The following is an 18244-nucleotide window of genomic DNA, read 5'->3' on the forward strand; positions in this document are numbered from 1 at the left end:
TGTAGGAAATACCGGTAGCAAGACAAGATAATACGGAAGTTTTTGTCGTGGTAGATTAATTTGATTTATTTTTTTAATAAGGAGACACTGAACTTAAAATCAGTAATCAATTTCAGTTATCCTTACTATTGCTGTGATTCTGTCCTAAACACAATGGGAGCAGAATGGTGCCTTGCCCAACTTATTGTCAAGGATACTCATGGTGTTTTCAGTTTTAGTTGTCTGTTTATTGGGCAGAAAACACAACCGTGACCTAGTCTAGAAGCCAATTCACACAACCTAACATTCCTGCATTGCGCAGTGTGTGTGTGTGCTAGAGGGCCCTTTGGATCCCTTCCCACTCTACAATTCTATTATTTGAACAGGTGACGAGCACTATGCAACTTGAGAAAACTGATAATTGGATAGGCAGTGTGTGTTCTCAGTACAGGACACTGCACATACCTACATTAGATCCCTCTTTGATGAGGGACTTCTTCACCCAGTAGCCTTTTGCTCTTGGATTAGGGTATATCAGTGCATGAATAGCTGACAGCTAATTACTAGATCTATGGGTGTAGTGGTACTTTCTGGACTGTGTTGAAAGCTCTGGTTATTTAAATAATGTACATAGAAGGTGCAAGCAGCATGTGCAAACCAGTCTTTTGCATTTCCCTTGTCCTTTATTTGGGAGGAGTATTGAAGGAAAGCACCAATTTTGGAGTGGGGGGCTTAGATATGTGCAAATCCTCTGATTATATTTCCTCCATGCTGACACATAGATAAGGCATATGGTATTGTGAGGCTTTGCCAAAGTATGTATACAGCAGGCTTCCCTGGGAACAGTGTCAGGCACAGCCCTCAGAGGAGATGGGAAGAGCTTCAACAATTCCTCCAATAGATGTCCAGTATTTACAAGCAATATTTTCAAAAAATGTAGAAATAAAGCCCTCTTTAGTACAGTAATCTATATATATATCAACTAAAGAAAATAGAATTCCTGATATTCAGAGAGGTGTGCATTTTTTTAAAATGCTGAGCATAGGAAAGAATTTCTGCCGCTGATTGCTGCACTGCTTGAAACAGTTTATATGTAGCAAGCTGGCGTATTGTTTAGCATTTGGGTGCTTATACTATTATCAACTTGCAGTTCCCATCTTTCTTAAAAGAACCAAGCAGCAGTTTGTGTCACAGTTGCTGCTTTGCCCAGTGTAAACACATGTAAAAGAAAAGAAAAGGCAAATCAGACATTAAGATTGCCCATGCAGCTGTTATATATTAAAACCTTTAAAGGGGCAAATGTATAGGGAAGCTTTTAATGTTTGGCACACTATTGTATTTTAATATTTTGTTTGAAGCCGCCCAGAGTGGCTGGGGAAACCCAGCCAGATGGGCGGGGTATCATCATCATCATCATTATTATTATTACAGCCCAGATGTGTCCTCTGTAGTAATTAAAATAGTTTAATTTTTGTGCTCTCTGGGACAACATAATCTCCCAACAGTTTCGTAAAGCACAATAATGAATTGCATTACAAACAAAAATATTCTTAGATATTGGGTTTTCCAAAATGGCAATTGATGGGTTTATTTGAAGCAACTAGATTATTTTTGCAGAAAAATGTAATATTTGAACTGATCTCTATGCTATGGGGAGGGGGGTGGCAGGGCAGGTTGGGGGAGCTGGTGACTAATGAGAAAGTTGTAAAAGTAAAGGTACCCCCTGACCGTTAGGTCCAGTTGCGGACGACTCGGGGGTTGCGTGCTCATCTAGCCCTATAGGCCGAGGGAGCCAGTGTTTGTCTGCAGACAGTTTTTCCGGGTCATGTGGCCAGCATGACTAAGCCGCTTCTGGCGAACCAGAGCAGCGCACGGAAACACCGTTTACCTTCCCACCGGAGCAGCACCTATTTATCTACTTGTATTTGATGTGCTTTCGAACTGCTAGGTTGACAGGAGCAGGGACTGAGCAACGGGAGCTCATCCCGTCGCGGGAAGTTGAACTGCTGACCTTCCGATCGGCAAGCCCTAGGCTCTGTTGTTTAGACCACAGCGCCACCCACATCCCATATGAGAAAGTTGTAGTTCAACTAGATAAAGGAATTAGATTTTTAATTAAAACTGTCTTCCCTCAAATATATTTTCATGGAAGCAAACCCATGTCTAGTATAGCAGTGTAGACTTAGCCCATTGTGTTTAATATAATCTTTAACATGAATATGGACAGAACAAGATGAAATCAAATATTGCATAACACCTAAACCATCAAACAATTTCTAATTACAATAACTGAAAAAACTGAAATTAGAAAATGTAGATCAAGGCATCACTGCAGAACAGAATCTTTTTCTATTATTTTGCTTCTGATATTCACCCTTTATGAGATTCTTTTATTAGGCAAAATATATTCTAGCTTCTTTTGCTTAGTATTGAAAACTTCAGACTACTACAAATCAAACAAAAACGTATAACTCAGCGGTTATAGTATGCTTGTACAAAATACTTTCATATGTCATGATGGGCAATTTCTTGTTGATAATCATCACAATGTATTGTTATGTTTAATTCATTGGTATGGTTCCTTAATGATCAAGATTTAAATTAACAGTGGGGAAGCACCTTAACATATTTTTTTTGCTATCCATTGCAATTCATAAAAGAACCCAAAGTTCAGGGGTTTTAAATTAAAGAATAAGACAGTCTCAGTGACTCACAAGCGTTATTATAGGCTTTATGTAAATTGGTTATCCTATCCAACTGCGAACAAATAAATTCTTAGAGTGGACTTTACTGATCCCTGCACAAGCCAGATAAACTGGTGTTACGCTGCCATTGCAGGCAGGTAACCTAGCTCAAACATTTACAAATTGAGTGGCAAATTATTATTTATTTCTTTTAAAAATTTTGGTCCCCAATTTGCATTTCTATGTTTTTGAGAAAATTAGTGCATAATAAAAAAGTGGCCGTTAATTTTCTTCCCCTCCCTCTTCCCTTCCTTTTGCTTGTTTCTTTTCCTTGGTTGTTTCTCTAGATTGATTCTGTTGAAAATTTTACCTTATCTAATACGCCTTCGCGGGATGAAGATATCAAGTGTCACCTTCATTCAAGATCTAGGTCCCCTTCCACAGCTAGTGACATTGAACCAATTGAGGTACTCTCTCATTTGCTTAAGATTCGTCTGTCCCACACCACAGTGTTAGATAGGTTCGGAATGAATTAGGAGGCAAAATAGCCCTGAATAGTGTTTGATTTAAATTAGATTTAAAAACTATATCCAAGGACCAGTTCACATGCAGTTGTTTAGATGTGGGATGCTGTACCTGTAAATGTAAAAAGAATGCAGCACACATTTCTACAGTGGTACCTTGGTTTAAGAACAGCCCTGTTTACGAACTATTTGGTTTACGAACTCCACAAAACTGGAAGTAGTGTCCCGGTTTGCGAACTCTACCTTGGTCTAAGAATGGAAGCCGAACGGTGGAAGGGCACCGGCAGTGGAAGGCCTCATTAGGGGAAGCGCGCCTTGGTTTAAGAACGGTTTCGGTTTAAGAACGGACTTCCGAAACAGATTAAGTTTGTAAACCGAGGTACCACTGTACATTGTACAAAACACAATAATTAGGCTGTGAGGATTGGATCTGGATGCCTGTTGAATATACACTTCCTGGCAAACTTGGGTTTGTAGCCATCTTAATCATTTGTGAAATTGCCCTAAGAAAGCAAGTAGCAAGTGGGAAATGGTACCAGCGAGGTTTGGTAAGGTGAGTGCTCTCGTTGCTTCCTTTCAGATATTCAACTGCACCTAGGATTGAGTGCTGCTTTGTTCATTTTGCATCTATTTGCTGCTGCTTCCTTTTTTTTCTGGGCTGCTGAACCTTGCCAAATAATCTTTGCAATATTTTCTTGGGATGTTCCTTTTGGGTCCCATCTGAACCCATTATATTACATTGTTCCTCTGGAAACCTACAACCATGTTCTACACTTAGGCCAGAATCCAAAGGCCTGTGGGGGTTTTATAACCATAAGCAGACTCCTATGCTGGGTGGCAAAAGTATTTTTGAAACTTATAGACGTTTTGCAAAGAATTCATGATACATTATAGTTGCATGGAGATGGCGTCAGGTTTAAAAGGAAAGGAAAAAAATGGTGGGCTGCCCAAACCCCTTCCATGAGCCAAAGTGGCTGTTTATTGGCCTTATATTCCTGGACTATGTTTCTATTTTGGTTGAAATTACTTGGGCTTTTAATGTTCATACAACATCTCTGCAACTGACAGATACTCTTGCTATTCCAAAAAATAAAAAATCATTCTTCCTTACATTTTTTGACTTTCAAATGCCACTAAGCCTTTCAAATAAGGGAGGGATTGCTAAGGCGTGTCCTTCCAAATGTTGTTGAACTTCAGCTCCTATCATCCCTGAACATTGGCTATGCTGGCTGGAGCACATGGGAGTTGGGAGTCCAACAACATGGCCATACCAACACAGCCCCTGAAATTAGGGGTGCAGGTTTTTCCCCTCTTCTTAACTGCAAACTTAAGCATGGTTATAGAGAAGTTCAGTGGAACTTACTCCCAGGTAAGTGTCCATACCAATGCAGCCATAATCCCCCTTTTGTTGCAAACTGATCGGATGCTGTCAAACTACCATTAAGATTCCTTAACCAGTATATAAAAAGCATTAGTGCCTCAGCTATCCCACTCATTAGTTGAAATATGCTGCAAAAAACTTCATCTTCCCCACACATAATATTTTTCTTTTCAAAAGCCATTATCATTAGTCACACTTTGCTAAACTCTTCTGCCACTCCTACAAGGGCATTTTTGTCAAGATGCTTTAGGTAGATTTTTTGCAATGCAACTGGCCTTCATTTTTTGGTAGTTAGCAGTTACATTTCTGGTACAACTATGAATTCACTATTGATGCAGAGGTGTTATACGTCAATTAATCAGTAGCATGTTAGCTTGGGGGGGGGGCATTTCCTTAGAATATCCATCTCCCTGCATTGACCTCTAACAAACCACATGCATCACAGATGTCATATTCTGATAAAATGAGACACTTTTTACTGGTGTGTATCCAAAAGAATAATTCCCAAAATTGCTTTATGGATGCAAAATAACGCAGCTGTCCCAAATCATAGGAAGCTAGCATACTGGAATTCATGTTATTGATTTACAAAACCAAAGGAAAGAAAGATTATACATTTTGTTGTTGCTGTAAGGTGAAAGTTTTACATTTGTGAATTATCTTTGCTAAATCACTGAGTATTGGGAGTTTAGCCATTGAAACACATCATTAAGTAAAATGCATTTGTCACTTGTCAGCATAGCTATCCTCAAGGTTGTAAAGGAGAACTTAAAAGATGTTTAAATATTTTGCTAGGTAGCAAGGTGATGAGCATGTTATTTGTACAATCATTCATTTATTTGCCTCCTTTAGTTCTTGTGCTCTTTTTGCTGAAGTTTATGTTTGTGAAAGGCCTTTTAATGGTGTGCTTTTTTCACCTTAAGTAATCCTCAACATATATATGTTCAGGTTTCAGATCATCCTCTGCGTCCGGTTCACACACCAACCATGAGGTCACCATATATTGGTTCAGGACTCTCTGTGCCAAAGGTACCATAAGAAATTGCAACAGTTAACAGCAGTATTATTGTTATTAATCATAATCATTGTAACAATCATTCAGAAGTGCAACATTGAAGCCCTTCCCATGTAGTTTCCTGGGGATGTTTATGAATCATCTGGTTCACAACACAGATATCATCACTTTAATGTGATGAGAAAAGTGTGTTTATTTATCACCAAATGGTCTTCATAGCTAAGGGAAGCAAAATTTCACAATTTTGGTTCTGTGCAGTCTTACCTTAGATATTTGACCATTGAGATTGCACAGCTGTCTGTCTCTTAACAGAAAATAAATAAACATCAGTACCTTTAAACAAAGGATGACTCTTTCACCTGTTTAATTTCTGTATATTCATCTGCTTATACAAAAGAGGGTTTTCTTTAATATTTATTTTTTTCTTTTTGCTGATGCACAGATGTTTAATAGTACTTTACATTTATGATTTTAACTTTGATAGTGTCCCTTTCAAAGAGACAGCTGACATGACTGCTGAGACATGGGTCAGCTTTCTTTAGACTGCCAATTTTATTCTCTGAACAGTAATCAATAATGCTTTGGCTATTTTTAGACATGGGAACAGTCTGGAATTTGTATTACTAAACAAAAAACAAAAACAAAAAAAACTCTTGGTTTTTATCAGCACAGCAAACCAGACCATTAATTTAACACACAGCATTTGTATTTAAGAGTAATTTTTGGAGAGCAAAGTACCTGTCATCTAAGCTTTTTCTGTTTTCATTATTCCACAGCCAAAGGCCCATCAGTTTGTAGTGAAATCCTTTAATACCCCTACCAAATGCAATCAGTGCACATCTTTGATGGTTGGCTTAATAAGGCAGGGCTGTACCTGTGAAGGTAAGAGTGACTTACCATCTTATCTAGCAAATTATCACTTCATTGTATTATTCTGTTGATTATTAAATTTTTGGATGCAAGAACAGTCCAGACCAGTTTGAAAAACAATATTTACTTGTTTTTGTTTAATTCTGGAACTGATCCAAACTCAGATATTGCAAAAGTAACTAACAACATTGACATGAGAAATGTTAATAACTTTCATACGTTACTAGATTAATCTGTTACATATTCAATAATGAGAAATGCATATTTTGATTGATTTCTATATTTCCCCCAGTGTGTGGATTTTCATGCCATGTGACCTGTGCAGACAAGGCACCAGCGGTGTGTCCAATTCCACCTGAACAGACAAAGGGTCCTTTGGGTATTGACCCACAGAAAGGCATAGGAACGGCTTATGAAGGCCATGTCCGAGTAAGTATAGGAACACTGAATGCCATGGTCTGATTGTAGTTTTCTTACAATAATTTATAATGCAGCATCAAACAATTTGGTTTATATTAGAATGACAATCATCTTGGCTTTTCATTTTCTATATAATATTTTTTTCTGAGTGTGTGAATAAGAAAAGAACTACTCTTTTCTAAACTTTACCATCCCCACATTTTTATTGCATATTATTACTTCAAGCTAAGTATAATGCGCACTAAACATTTCCGCAGCTATCCAAATTATAGGAGGCCATATACACAAGAGTGGATTATGCTGGTGTAATTTACCCTATTCCAGACTGCTTTCAGGAGCGGGGCTACTGTCAACCAAGCCAGGCTGGGCCTGACAGAGAAAAAACAAGCCTTTATAAAATAGAGTTTGGCACACGACCAGCAAAAAGCGTGGTGTAACTTTCCCTGGGTTTCTAGGTGATGTGACTGAGCTGAAATAAGCTTGCAGTAAGGGCATGTTTTCAAAGAGGCCTGCCCTTCTGAATGAAAGCGTGGAGGTTTCCTCAGACTTTTGACTCATGTAAAAAGATGCACGCTACAAACCTATTCCGATTTAACTGCTGTGGTATTTCCCAAAGGAACTGCAGAAGCTGCAGTTCTGAGAAAGGGCAAAGGATCTCTAACAAAGAATTCTCAGCAACCTCATAGAATTTCTTGTAGAAAGCCACAGTAATTAAACCCGTTTGGTTTTGCAATGCTGGCATGCTCTTGAATGACCTGCTGGTTATACATTGAGAATATACAGGGCATTTCTAATAACTAATTAATGGAATGATTTATTTATTTTTACATTTCTTTCTTTACATTTGAATATCAGTACCATTAATTTTGTTACAGGTCCCAAAACCAGCTGGAGTGAAGAAAGGCTGGCAAAGAGCACTGTCTGTTGTCTGTGACTTCAAGCTCTTCCTTTATGATATTGCAGAAGGAAAAGCATCCCAGCCCAGTGTGGTAGTGAGTCAGGTTCTTGATATGAGGTAGGAAGTTGTTGTTTTTTAATGTAAGAGACTGCAAGTGCTACCAATTATAATTCACACTGTAGATAATTCAATCTATGGAAGCTTCCATGTCTAAGAAATAACTCTTCTTCTTCACCAATCCTTTATTAGGCATTATGAATATAGGCCATCATAAAACATCCACATGTAAAATTTTAAAAAACATATACAAAAATATGTAAGAACGAGGATTTTCATTGGAGTTTCTTCCCACTAAATAGTGCCCTTCGCTACTCTAAGAGACACTATTGACAAAACCTCAGCCACCCTTGCAGTTACTTCCAGATTAATGTCAGATAGATGGAATCTGATATTTTCATTGTGCCATGATGTTAGACTACCAAAAAAAAAAAAAAGCAGATAGCACATGTTTGCTTAAAAAAGAATATAGTCTACAGAAATAACATAAAAATAAAAGAAATGAAATTGGTGGTCATTCTCTTCCTAAATGACTTGAGGTTACCTTTTTAAGATAAAAAGCACTTTGTGCTGATATGCACTTCCACTATAATTTGAATAGATACTGTTTAAAAGTTAATTATAAAAGAAGTGCACTTCAGTTTGCTGATAAACTTTTTTTGCATTGTTGTTTTTCAAAAAGGGATGAAGAATTCTCAGTGAGTTCTGTCTTGGCTTCTGATGTCATCCATGCAAATAGAAAAGATATTCCCTGTATCTTTAGAGTAAGTAATACATGTTAAAGTTGAAATCTGTTGCTTATAAGTACAGTGGAGCCAATACTGTTGTTTAATTTTTGTTTCCATTTCAATTATTATCAAAAATACCTTCATCGTTCTTTGTGGTTTCAAGTGCTCCTTGAAATTTCATGTCTTTTTCATCCAAACCCTGGACACTAGGAGGAAGTATGAAAATGTCACAACATACTAATTTGTAATGGTCTGTGAAATGGTACTGTCCCTGAGCTAGTCTGAAGGGAACAAACATTTAACTTAGCATAAATAGAAAGCTTTGCCTGATAGTTATTGATTGATTTTTTTCAATTAGATTTTTATCCCAGTAAATTTTGCCACTAGAAGCTCAGTACGTTCTCACGGATAGAAGAGAATGAGGGAGGTAATTTTGCTTACCTTTACCTTCCCTCTACTGCCCCAGGCACCACCTTCCACACTATTCCAAAGGATATTCAGACCAAACGAAGCAGATTTTTGGGTGCATAGGGGGCTGCTGGGGGGGGGGGGTAGAGAGAGAGAGAAACAAAAATTGCCTGTCTCATCAGCAAGATGCCGCCACTGTAACAGAAGACTTTCTTAGAAAACAGGACCACTTCCATTCATGGGAGGCAAAATCTGGATCCAATCCATGGTTGTGCCCTTCCCATTTTTGCGTTGCAACAACCCTGTGAGATAAGCCAAGTTGAGAGAGGCTGGCTGAGCCAAGATCAGCCAGTGAGCTTCAACACTACTTAAGCAGAGATTTGAACTTCCCAAACCACTCTATATGCAATGCCACACTAACTCTCGCTAGTTCACCTTGAAATGTGTCTATAATGCTGAGTTCCTCAACTGATTGACTACAAGCAAGGCACAGATTATATTCAACAGATCATAAATGTCAAGGCGTCTTTTTTTCTTTGCATTGGTTTATTTTGAACATTTATCTCCTTCCTCCCTACCTCATGTGTGCCGTCTTCTACATTGCACAAAAACACACACGTCTTTACCTTTTCCAGGTTACAGCTTCCCAGCTATCAGCATGCAGTAACAAGTGTTCAATCCTGATCCTAGCTGACAGCGAGAATGAAAAGAGCAAGTGGGTAGGAGTCCTAAATGAACTGCACAGGATTTTAAAGAAGAACAAGCTCAAAGATCGCTCAGTCTATGTCCCCAAAGAGGCCTATGACAGCACCTTGCCCCTCATTAAAACCACCCAGGCGGCAGCAATCATAGGTATGTGCTTGATAACCCCACAATAATACTTGACTCTACCTTAATGGAAGTTGGGTGGGTGCTTCCCCCCCCCCTTTCTTTTTTGCTATGCCAGCTAGTACAGCAGAGTAGGCCAGATACCAGATCCCTTTCCAGAAAATGGTCTGGCTTAGGATCCAATGGATAAATCCCCACTCCCCCAGAAGAAATTGCCTGTTTCATGGCACGCCACCAGCAATAGTTTCTCACCTGCCTGTTCTTTCAGTGGGCCCAGCGGGAACCTCAACAGCCACAGATCCCACCCTATGTAGAGGGACAGCTGCACTTAATCCTAACCCTCTATAGCAGCACTGCTGTGGGTTCTAAGTGTGCTCACTGTGTTTTTATTACACTAGGAAATTGGGGAAAATTTTGTTTTTAATTCTTAAAAGTGATATATGGAAGTGAATGGTAAGTATTCTTTTCTAATCATTAGCCTGTTGATCTGCTATCCGATTAGCATTTGTCTTCCTTATTAGCCATGTGCCTCCAATTGGACTTCCTCCCCACCCACCCACCCTCTTCTTTTCTTTTAATTGCTGCAGATCACGAAAGAATAGCTCTGGGCAATGAAGAAGGGTTATTTGTGGTTCATGTCACCAAGGATGGTAAGGGAACATGGCTTATGTTTGAAATGTCGGGGGTTGAAATAATAAACTGCACATTTTGTTCTGTCAGCTCCTTCTAGTGCCGTCTTTTATTAGTTCATGATTGTGAAGTTGACAAGTCAAACTGTTCTCAGTTCTTTCCGCCTACCAAGAAAGCCTTTCAATCTGTGCTGTGTTGGCGGACTGGAACCCAGACTCAATAACTACTTCCTGAATTGGGATAAATAAGATGAACGTTCTCCATGGCTACCTGCAAATGCCAGGGATGAAGCTTCACCCCATGGGTCCTCAGAACCCTAGCATCTCTCTGCATCATAGGTTCTGGCCCATGACAAGATGAGGGAAGGCAGGCTCTCAACTTTTTTTTTTTAAGATTCCCTACATGTTGATTATGGCAAGTGAAGCATAACATATCCCAGCAATAAGGATTGAAGCAGAAAATTATTGTTAAAGCCATAAGAAATAAATTGTAAGGAAAAGGTAGCTGAAAGATGAGACTATGGTGGCTTGAGAAAAACCACCATAGTCTGTCTTCATACAGTTCCAGCAAAATGAGAGGGAGAAATAAACAACACAAGCAATAGTTTGTATTGGGGCTTTAGCACAAGATAAAATTTCAAAGGAAGAACTGCTTGTTTGCATGGGTACTAACTTAAGTGTTTAATTTTTGCAGAGATCATTCGTGTCGGTGACAATAAGAAAGTGCATCAGATTGAGCTCATCCCAAATGAGCAGCTAATTGCAGTGATCTCAGGACGAAACCGTCATGTACGGCTATTCCCTGTGACAGCCCTGGATGGACGAGAGACTGATTTTTATAAACTGGCAGAGACTAAAGGTTGCCAGACGATAGTTTCTGGGCAAGTGCGCCATGGAGCCCTTACCTGCCTGTGTGTGGCAATGAAAAGACAGGTCCTCTGCTATGAACTAAATCACAGCAAGACACGTCACAAAAAGATTAAGGAGATCCAAGTGGCTGGGAATGTCCAGTGGATGGCAATCTTTAGTGAGCGGCTCTGTGTGGGCTACCAGTCAGGATTCTTAAAATACCCTTTGCATGGAGAAGGAAACCCACATAGTTTGCTTCACCCAGATGATCACACACTGTCGTTCATTGCACAGCAACCAACTGATGCCATCTGTGCAGTTGAGATCTCGAATAAGGAATACCTGCTGTGTTTTAGCAGCGTGGGGGTTTATGTGGACTGCCAAGGTCGAAGATCAAGGCAACAGGAACTGATGTGGCCTGCAACTCCTTCTTCTTCCTGTAAGTTCCTGTCATTATGTTAGTTCACAGTAGCCTCATTTCTCCTCCTGGTTTGAGAGAACACATGCAACACTGGGATAATATTCAGGTAGTTACTCCCTTCTTTTTCTGTAAGACGGCATCATCAACAGGCTACATGGAGATGTTGATGCACAAAAGACATTTGTAAGAAATAGCTTTTTAAAATAATGTCATGTTTTCATAAACAAGACACAGATGTACACATTCTTCCTTACCATTCTCTCCCTCCCACTATGAATTCTCTCTATTTTCTGGTCATCGTTAGTTGTAGTTTAACTCTGGGTTGCATTCAATTTGGTTATACTTAGAGTAGGTCCAGTAAAATTAATAAACACAGCTAAGTTAGGAGCAATAATTTTTGTGGGTCCACTTAAAGTAGATTTAGTTGAATGCCACTCACAGTGTTTCATTTGGCAGGCCGTGGTTAGCAGTTGTCCTCCAAACCAGAGTCAGAAACCCACTTCAGATTATGTTTTTTGATTCTGCATTGGAAGGCAAGTGCCATACCTGGCCAGATCACTGAATCTTAGAATCGTAGAGGTGGAAGAGACCACATCTAGTCCAACCCCATGCGATGAAGGAATTTTTTGCCCAATGTGGGCCACAAACCCACAACCCTGAGATTAAGAGTCTCATGGCAGAATACGGCTGTGTGTTGCTTCTAGAACTATGTATCTAGCATAAGTAGTCCTGTTCATAGCACTGGCTTGTAGTTGTCATGACTAAAGCTGCTTGATATGAATGGTAATAAGCAAATGGCACCATACACATAAAACAGTCCCCCCTTGTATTAGGCATACTTTACTGCTAGGCAAGAGCATCCACTACCAGCAGCACTGTTTCTCACCAGTGGTATACCAAGGTTAATAGGAACCTTAACAACTGGGGGTCCCATGACATTATACTGTACTGTTCATTTTTTTACACCAGGAAAGTATATTCACAGACCCAGATTTTAAAATATACTTGTAATATTTGTTGCAAGACCCTGCTTTCTAGAATTACCCACTCTTCAACCTAAGGTTCCAGGGTGAGTTACAACAATTAAAAAATAAAATAAATAAGTTTGAAACAACTTGCAGTCACAGAACTAAGGTGGGTCCTCCCCATCTGAGGCAAAGTGACCAGTTCAAAATGCTATCAATAGCTGGAAAATTGAGATGAATATTAAACCAGAAGGAATGTGATTAGTAAATATTGTCTTGCTTCCCAGTAATAATCAAAGATCCTTTTGTTCAGAATAAAAAATAAAATAAACTTACCATTTTCTACACAATCATTAGAAGGATAATAAAGAAATTATTACTGTTAAGCTGTCTACAGAGTCTGTATATTGAGAAGTGACTCTTTTCTAACCTTCAACACAATCTGTTACTCAGACTTGTATTTTACTTTTCCCCAGGTTACAATGCCCCATACCTCTCAGTATACAGTGAAAATGCCGTTGATATATTTGATGTGAACTCCATGGAGTGGATTCAGACTATCCCCCTCAAGAAGGTAAATAGCAAATGATACTGAAGATCAAACCATTCCATAGGATAGATTCCAACGAGAGTTAAGAGTGTTTCAACCTGTTAGCATATTCAGTCAAATGCAACTTATAAAAGAATTCCCTTTCTGCGTTTATCATTTGTTATGCAATATAATTCCTCCTTCCCCTAAAATTCTCATACACCAGTAATTTTAAAAATTATTATATTGAGAATTATTGCATGATCACTTGTAAAGCTTTAGCTGATCATTGTGTTTTAAATTTCTTTTCTTTTTTTAATTCAAACCGCATCATTTCATCTATTGAAAAACGCCTCACGAACTTCTGTTTAATATTATGAACAAATGAAAATTTAAAAATTATACTCTATCTCAGATCTTAGGTAAAATGACTCCAGGTTTTTGGCAAAGGTTTCAACACCAGTTCACTAATCAGTTTCAGGGTGTGTGTTTTTAACTGTTGTTAATTATTGTTCTGCATCATTAGCCTTTGAGTTTGAGAAATATTTTACTAAAGCCAATCTTTACTAAGCTACTCATAACTCATGTGCTTTCAGGTACGTCCTTTGAACACAGAAGGATCGCTGAACGTCCTTGGACTAGAAACAGTGAGGTTAATATATTTCAAAAACAAGATGGCAGGTGAGTGAAAGAAGATTCCTTGCTAAAATTAACGTATTGGTATAACCCAGGGATGTGGAACCTGTGGCTCTTCAGACATTGCTGGACTACCGTTTCCATCATCCCTGACCAATGGCTATGCTGATGGGAGTTAAAGCCCAACAACACCTGGAGGGTCACAGGATCCCCATCCACGATATAGCCCATTAAATATTGTGTATCATTGTTGATTCAGTCTCGTATAAGACATTTTTGGTTGGCCTCACAAACATTTCAGCTGTAATCTGACAACGACACTCATTCTCTCAGGGTTAAGAACAAAATTATGAAAAAGTTATTGTACCGTGTGCCCTAAATAGCTGGGAGACTATGGAGACTCTAGTACGGCAGCATAACTGACTTGGAAATCTATTGTTATTTTATTCTGGCCTACCATTTGTGATTCGTAGATGTTTTAGGTTCTGCTTATTTTTCCATAAATAAAATAGAAATTTTTATTGCTATTTTCTCAAACTTACAGAATAATTCTTTGCCAAAAAAAAAAGACTCCTGAAGCAGTTAACAATAACACCTGCATAAATACAATAAAATCACAAACACAACTACACTTTTTGTAAAACCCAGTCCTTGATCAGAACACTAGTTGTAATAATGTATATGTTTATTTGGGTTGGTAAAACTTAGTCCAATCGGTATAGTCACCATTGACATTTAAGACCTGCACTGTAAATAACAATGAGAAGAGGAAACAAAAGATTAGAAATTATTTTGGCATATATATTTATTACTCCCTGTCCTGAGTGAAGTGTGAAGATTACATTATCACAAGAAATGAGTATATTTCTCTTAATAAATGTTTTAGAGTATTGAGTGTTTATAGAATATTGAGTGTATGTTCCTAGTATCAGAAAGTAGGTTGTATATTTACAGAACCTAGGATCAGTTATTTAATCCTAGAGCAGGTTAGAAAAAACAATAAAGCTATATAAAAATAAAATGAAAACTATTTGAAAAGCAAGAAGGATATAATAGTACAACAGCTTCACAACAACCAGTTTGCAATTCAGTATTAAATCAGTCCCCTGCAAAACTGGGTGAGCAGGTAAGTTTTTAATTGGTGCCAATTTTGATTTACCTGAAAATAATTTGGTTCTGTCAATCTTACAAAAAATGGATAAACAACAGCAGAATAATTAGGGTTAGATGAAGTGATCTTTTCGTTTTTCCTGCTTAGTGCTGGAATTCAGTTATCTATGTGAGTTTTCTCAAAGTCTCTCCCTTCCCCCCATGAAGCAGCCTCAAACACCTACACAGGTATAAGGTTACCTACCCCAAATAAATGGAAATGGAAGCATTTACTTAAGCATCCTGCTTTCTTCCCCTTCTATCCTACCATAACTTCTTGGATCATTCTCCCTGTACAAGTACCCACTTTGTATCATGTACCAAACATCATTCATTATATATATATATGCAGCTTTAAAATATAGTTGTAAGCTCAGAAATAAGCACTACGGATTCCACTGAGACTCGAGAGTTAACTCAGTAATGTGTTTAATTAAGCCCCAATACATTTGTTTCCTTTGAAAGGAGGTGACTTGGGAGCTGAGAAGTAGGGAAGAGCTTAACACTTTCCTTATTTGCTGCTGCTGCTCAAAAGATTGCCATCCCTAATCCACTTGCTTCCCTTGCCCCCATGTTTGAATCTCAGAGGATGGCTAATTTGGGGCTGGAGAAGCAGTAGGAAGGAAACAGGTTAAGCACCCTCCTCCCTTTGTACTTAATGTCTCTAAATCGCCCCCTCCCCAACTTAAAAAGGGGGGTGGCAAGCGCCATAGCTTATGTAAAGCATGTTTGCATGTGATACACAATTAGCGTTGGATTGCAGTCACAGAAATAGTGTTTTACAGTTTCTTCTTCCTACGTTATTTTTTTGTTTGTTTATATAATTTCCCAGGGGCTCTGTTTAGATAAAAACCCAGAATAGGGGAAATACGTAGCTTAACCATTTTATTAATTAACTTAATATGGAACCTGCTGGGTTTTTTGCATCTTTCCTAGAGGGTGATGAGCTGGTGGTTCCTGAGACATCTGATAACAGCCGGAAGCAAATGGTCCGAAATATCAACAATAAACGCCGTTACTCATTCAGAGTGCCTGAGGAGGAGAGGATGCAACAGAGGAGGTCGGTATTCAACCTGTACTTGTCTTCTGTACATGCCTGTAGGCCCTGAAGACTTGTTTGTCTGCTGTCAATGTAGTTTTTTTGTTAGAACAGACATTTGTCTCTCTTCCCTTACATTTACTCTTTGTACATACTTTGTATAAACACCAGTCTAAAAATTTTAGTCCATTTAAAATTAAATCCTTGTGCAAAACAATTACTGTAATTTTCTGAATGCATGCCTCCATGTACTGTATATATGTACATTTGCGTGTGCGCGTGTGTGCATATACTGTATATATGAAGATTGATAATAAAAAATTTTGCAAAAGAGGATTACATTACTAATTATGCATACGTATTACTTTCAAAGTCTAGTTGCTGTTGTACTTTTTGGCAATGCTCATCCCATACTCTGTAACATTCCTCAGTGTTTAGATGTTATTTCTTTAATTGTCCCCTTGCGTGGCTTCTATGTAACAAATGGCTCACCTTGGAAAATGGTGTCTTGGGGTATATGAAAAAACTACAAACCTTTCTGAATATTAAGAAAATGTTTTCAGTAAGCACAGGACTGATATTTCAGTGTTTCTGGCCAAGTGTTCTTTCCATCCATAGAAGTTTACATGTAACTGCAGGAAAGACATATGTAAAGAACAGAACTTCTTCTCAAATTGCCAACCTTTTCACTGGTAAAAATAGCCAGATCTGCTTTTCTTTCTGTAAAACTATTAGAGCAACACTTACTGTATAGTTGGCTAGTTTTATGCTTTCTGCTTTTCAAAGATGCAGAGAACTCTTTACTTTGTATCCTACAATAGAATGGCACCTTTCTTTACAAACTCTTAAAGTTATTGTGACAGTTAAATATGAAGGGTAGTGCAATATTCTTCTAATTCTTCTTCTTCTTTTTTCTTCTGTCCTTCACCTCTGCCTCCATCTTTGCAGTGCCAGGTCACCACTGAGCCCGCAACTGCACCTTTTCTTGAATGTTGTCTCAACTCACTCTCTGAGTCTCAGTAGCCCTATGGACTTTTTACGGGCATGGGCTTTTAAGGCTTTAAACCAAACTTCTGTTCTTCCTGACCCTTTCCCCTTTCATCAGGCTGAGAGCTGGCATAGAATCAACACCAGAAGTTAAAGTTACCCTCCTTTGAAACCTGGCCAGATATTTTTTTTTATTTATGTTTTAAAGTAACTTATATGAATATGTATGTAAATATATATTTCACCATTTTTACGAATATCCTCATGGACAAAATACCTGACCTGGCTATCCTCTCTTGCAGGGAGATGCTACGAGATCCAGAAATGAGAAATAAATTAATTTCTAATCCAACTAACTTTAACCACATAGCACACATGGGCCCAGGAGATGGTATACAAATCCTTAAAGATCTACCTATGGTAAGTATATGAGCGTGTGTCCACACATAGATGTTAGTGTTATATATAGTAGATAAAATGAACATATAGGCATTAAATTGTGATATAAATTGGAGTTGAACAGTTAGAAGGTTTTAATGAAATAGAAAGTGACTTTCATGGGCAGGGGCTTGAAAGTGATTAAAATAGAGAAATACAAATCTTAGGAACATAGAAAGCTGCCTTAAGTCCTTTTCCCATCTTGCCAGCTTGTCTGTCCTGCCTAGATGTGATGTTTCAGGTTCTCACACAATAGGTGCTTGGAAAGACCTCTTCCTAAAATCAGTTTAACTAGAGATACCACAAGGTGAACCTGTCACTGGCAATGCCCAAGTTTACTGGCAGTGCCCATAAAGGTTAACGTTTAACAGTTAAATGTCAATGGCTGCATCTGTTGGACACACCAGTTCCACAGTTACGTTAATTAATGGATATGGAAACTCAGAACTAGTTTTAGGGAAGTCATTCCACACAGTAACCTCATGGTAGCTTACACAATAGTTCTTGAACAGTTACAACCATTGGTGAAATGCAGAAATCAGGCTACCTGCCCCTCCCATTTTTTAAATTGTTTTGGGGGGGGTGCTTTGGTTGGGGAAATTTTTTTTTTAAGGCTGGTCTGCTTCTTAGTCTGTGTTGTATTTGTTTGGCGGGTGTAGGTGTTTTACCTGTTGTTGTGGTGGGAGGTGGGCTCTGAGCATCGACAGTATTTGCCTATGAAATGTGACCACAACAGTTTCTTAGATTTCCAAATGTGTCCTGGGTCCCAAAGGGTGAGTCACCCTGAAGTTCAGTATTCAGCAAAATAGC

General features: G+C 38.5%; 1 protein-coding gene across 4 annotated transcripts in view; it reads left to right on the plus strand.

Moving 5' to 3' along the window:
• CDC42BPA (CDC42 binding protein kinase alpha) overlaps positions 1-18244 on the plus strand; it is a 159370-nt gene that overhangs the window by 128344 nt on the left and 12782 nt on the right. For 3 of the 4 annotated variants that reach the window (XM_081186348.1, XM_081186345.1, XM_081186346.1), the window contains 13 exons: positions 3011-3130; positions 5517-5597; positions 6360-6465; positions 6746-6882; positions 7749-7888; positions 8511-8592; positions 9600-9816; positions 10380-10442; positions 11116-11709; positions 13133-13230; positions 13782-13866; positions 15907-16030; positions 17299-17416. In XM_081186348.1, coding sequence (XP_081042474.1) covers positions 3011-3130; positions 5517-5597; positions 6360-6465; positions 6746-6882; positions 7749-7888; positions 8511-8592; positions 9600-9816; positions 10380-10442; positions 11116-11709; positions 13133-13230; positions 13782-13866; positions 15907-16030; positions 17299-17416 — 1965 coding nt within the window. The remainder of the gene's footprint in view (positions 1-3010; positions 3131-5516; positions 5598-6359; positions 6466-6745; positions 6883-7748; positions 7889-8510; positions 8593-9599; positions 9817-10379; positions 10443-11115; positions 11710-13132; positions 13231-13781; positions 13867-15906; positions 16031-17298; positions 17417-18244) is intronic. The other variant, XM_081186347.1, reaches the window with a different exon arrangement.

The sequence above is a fragment of the Podarcis bocagei genome (assembly GCF_964188305.1).
Source record: "Podarcis bocagei genome assembly, chromosome: 3".
Lineage (NCBI taxonomy): Eukaryota > Metazoa > Chordata > Lepidosauria > Squamata > Lacertidae > Podarcis > Podarcis bocagei.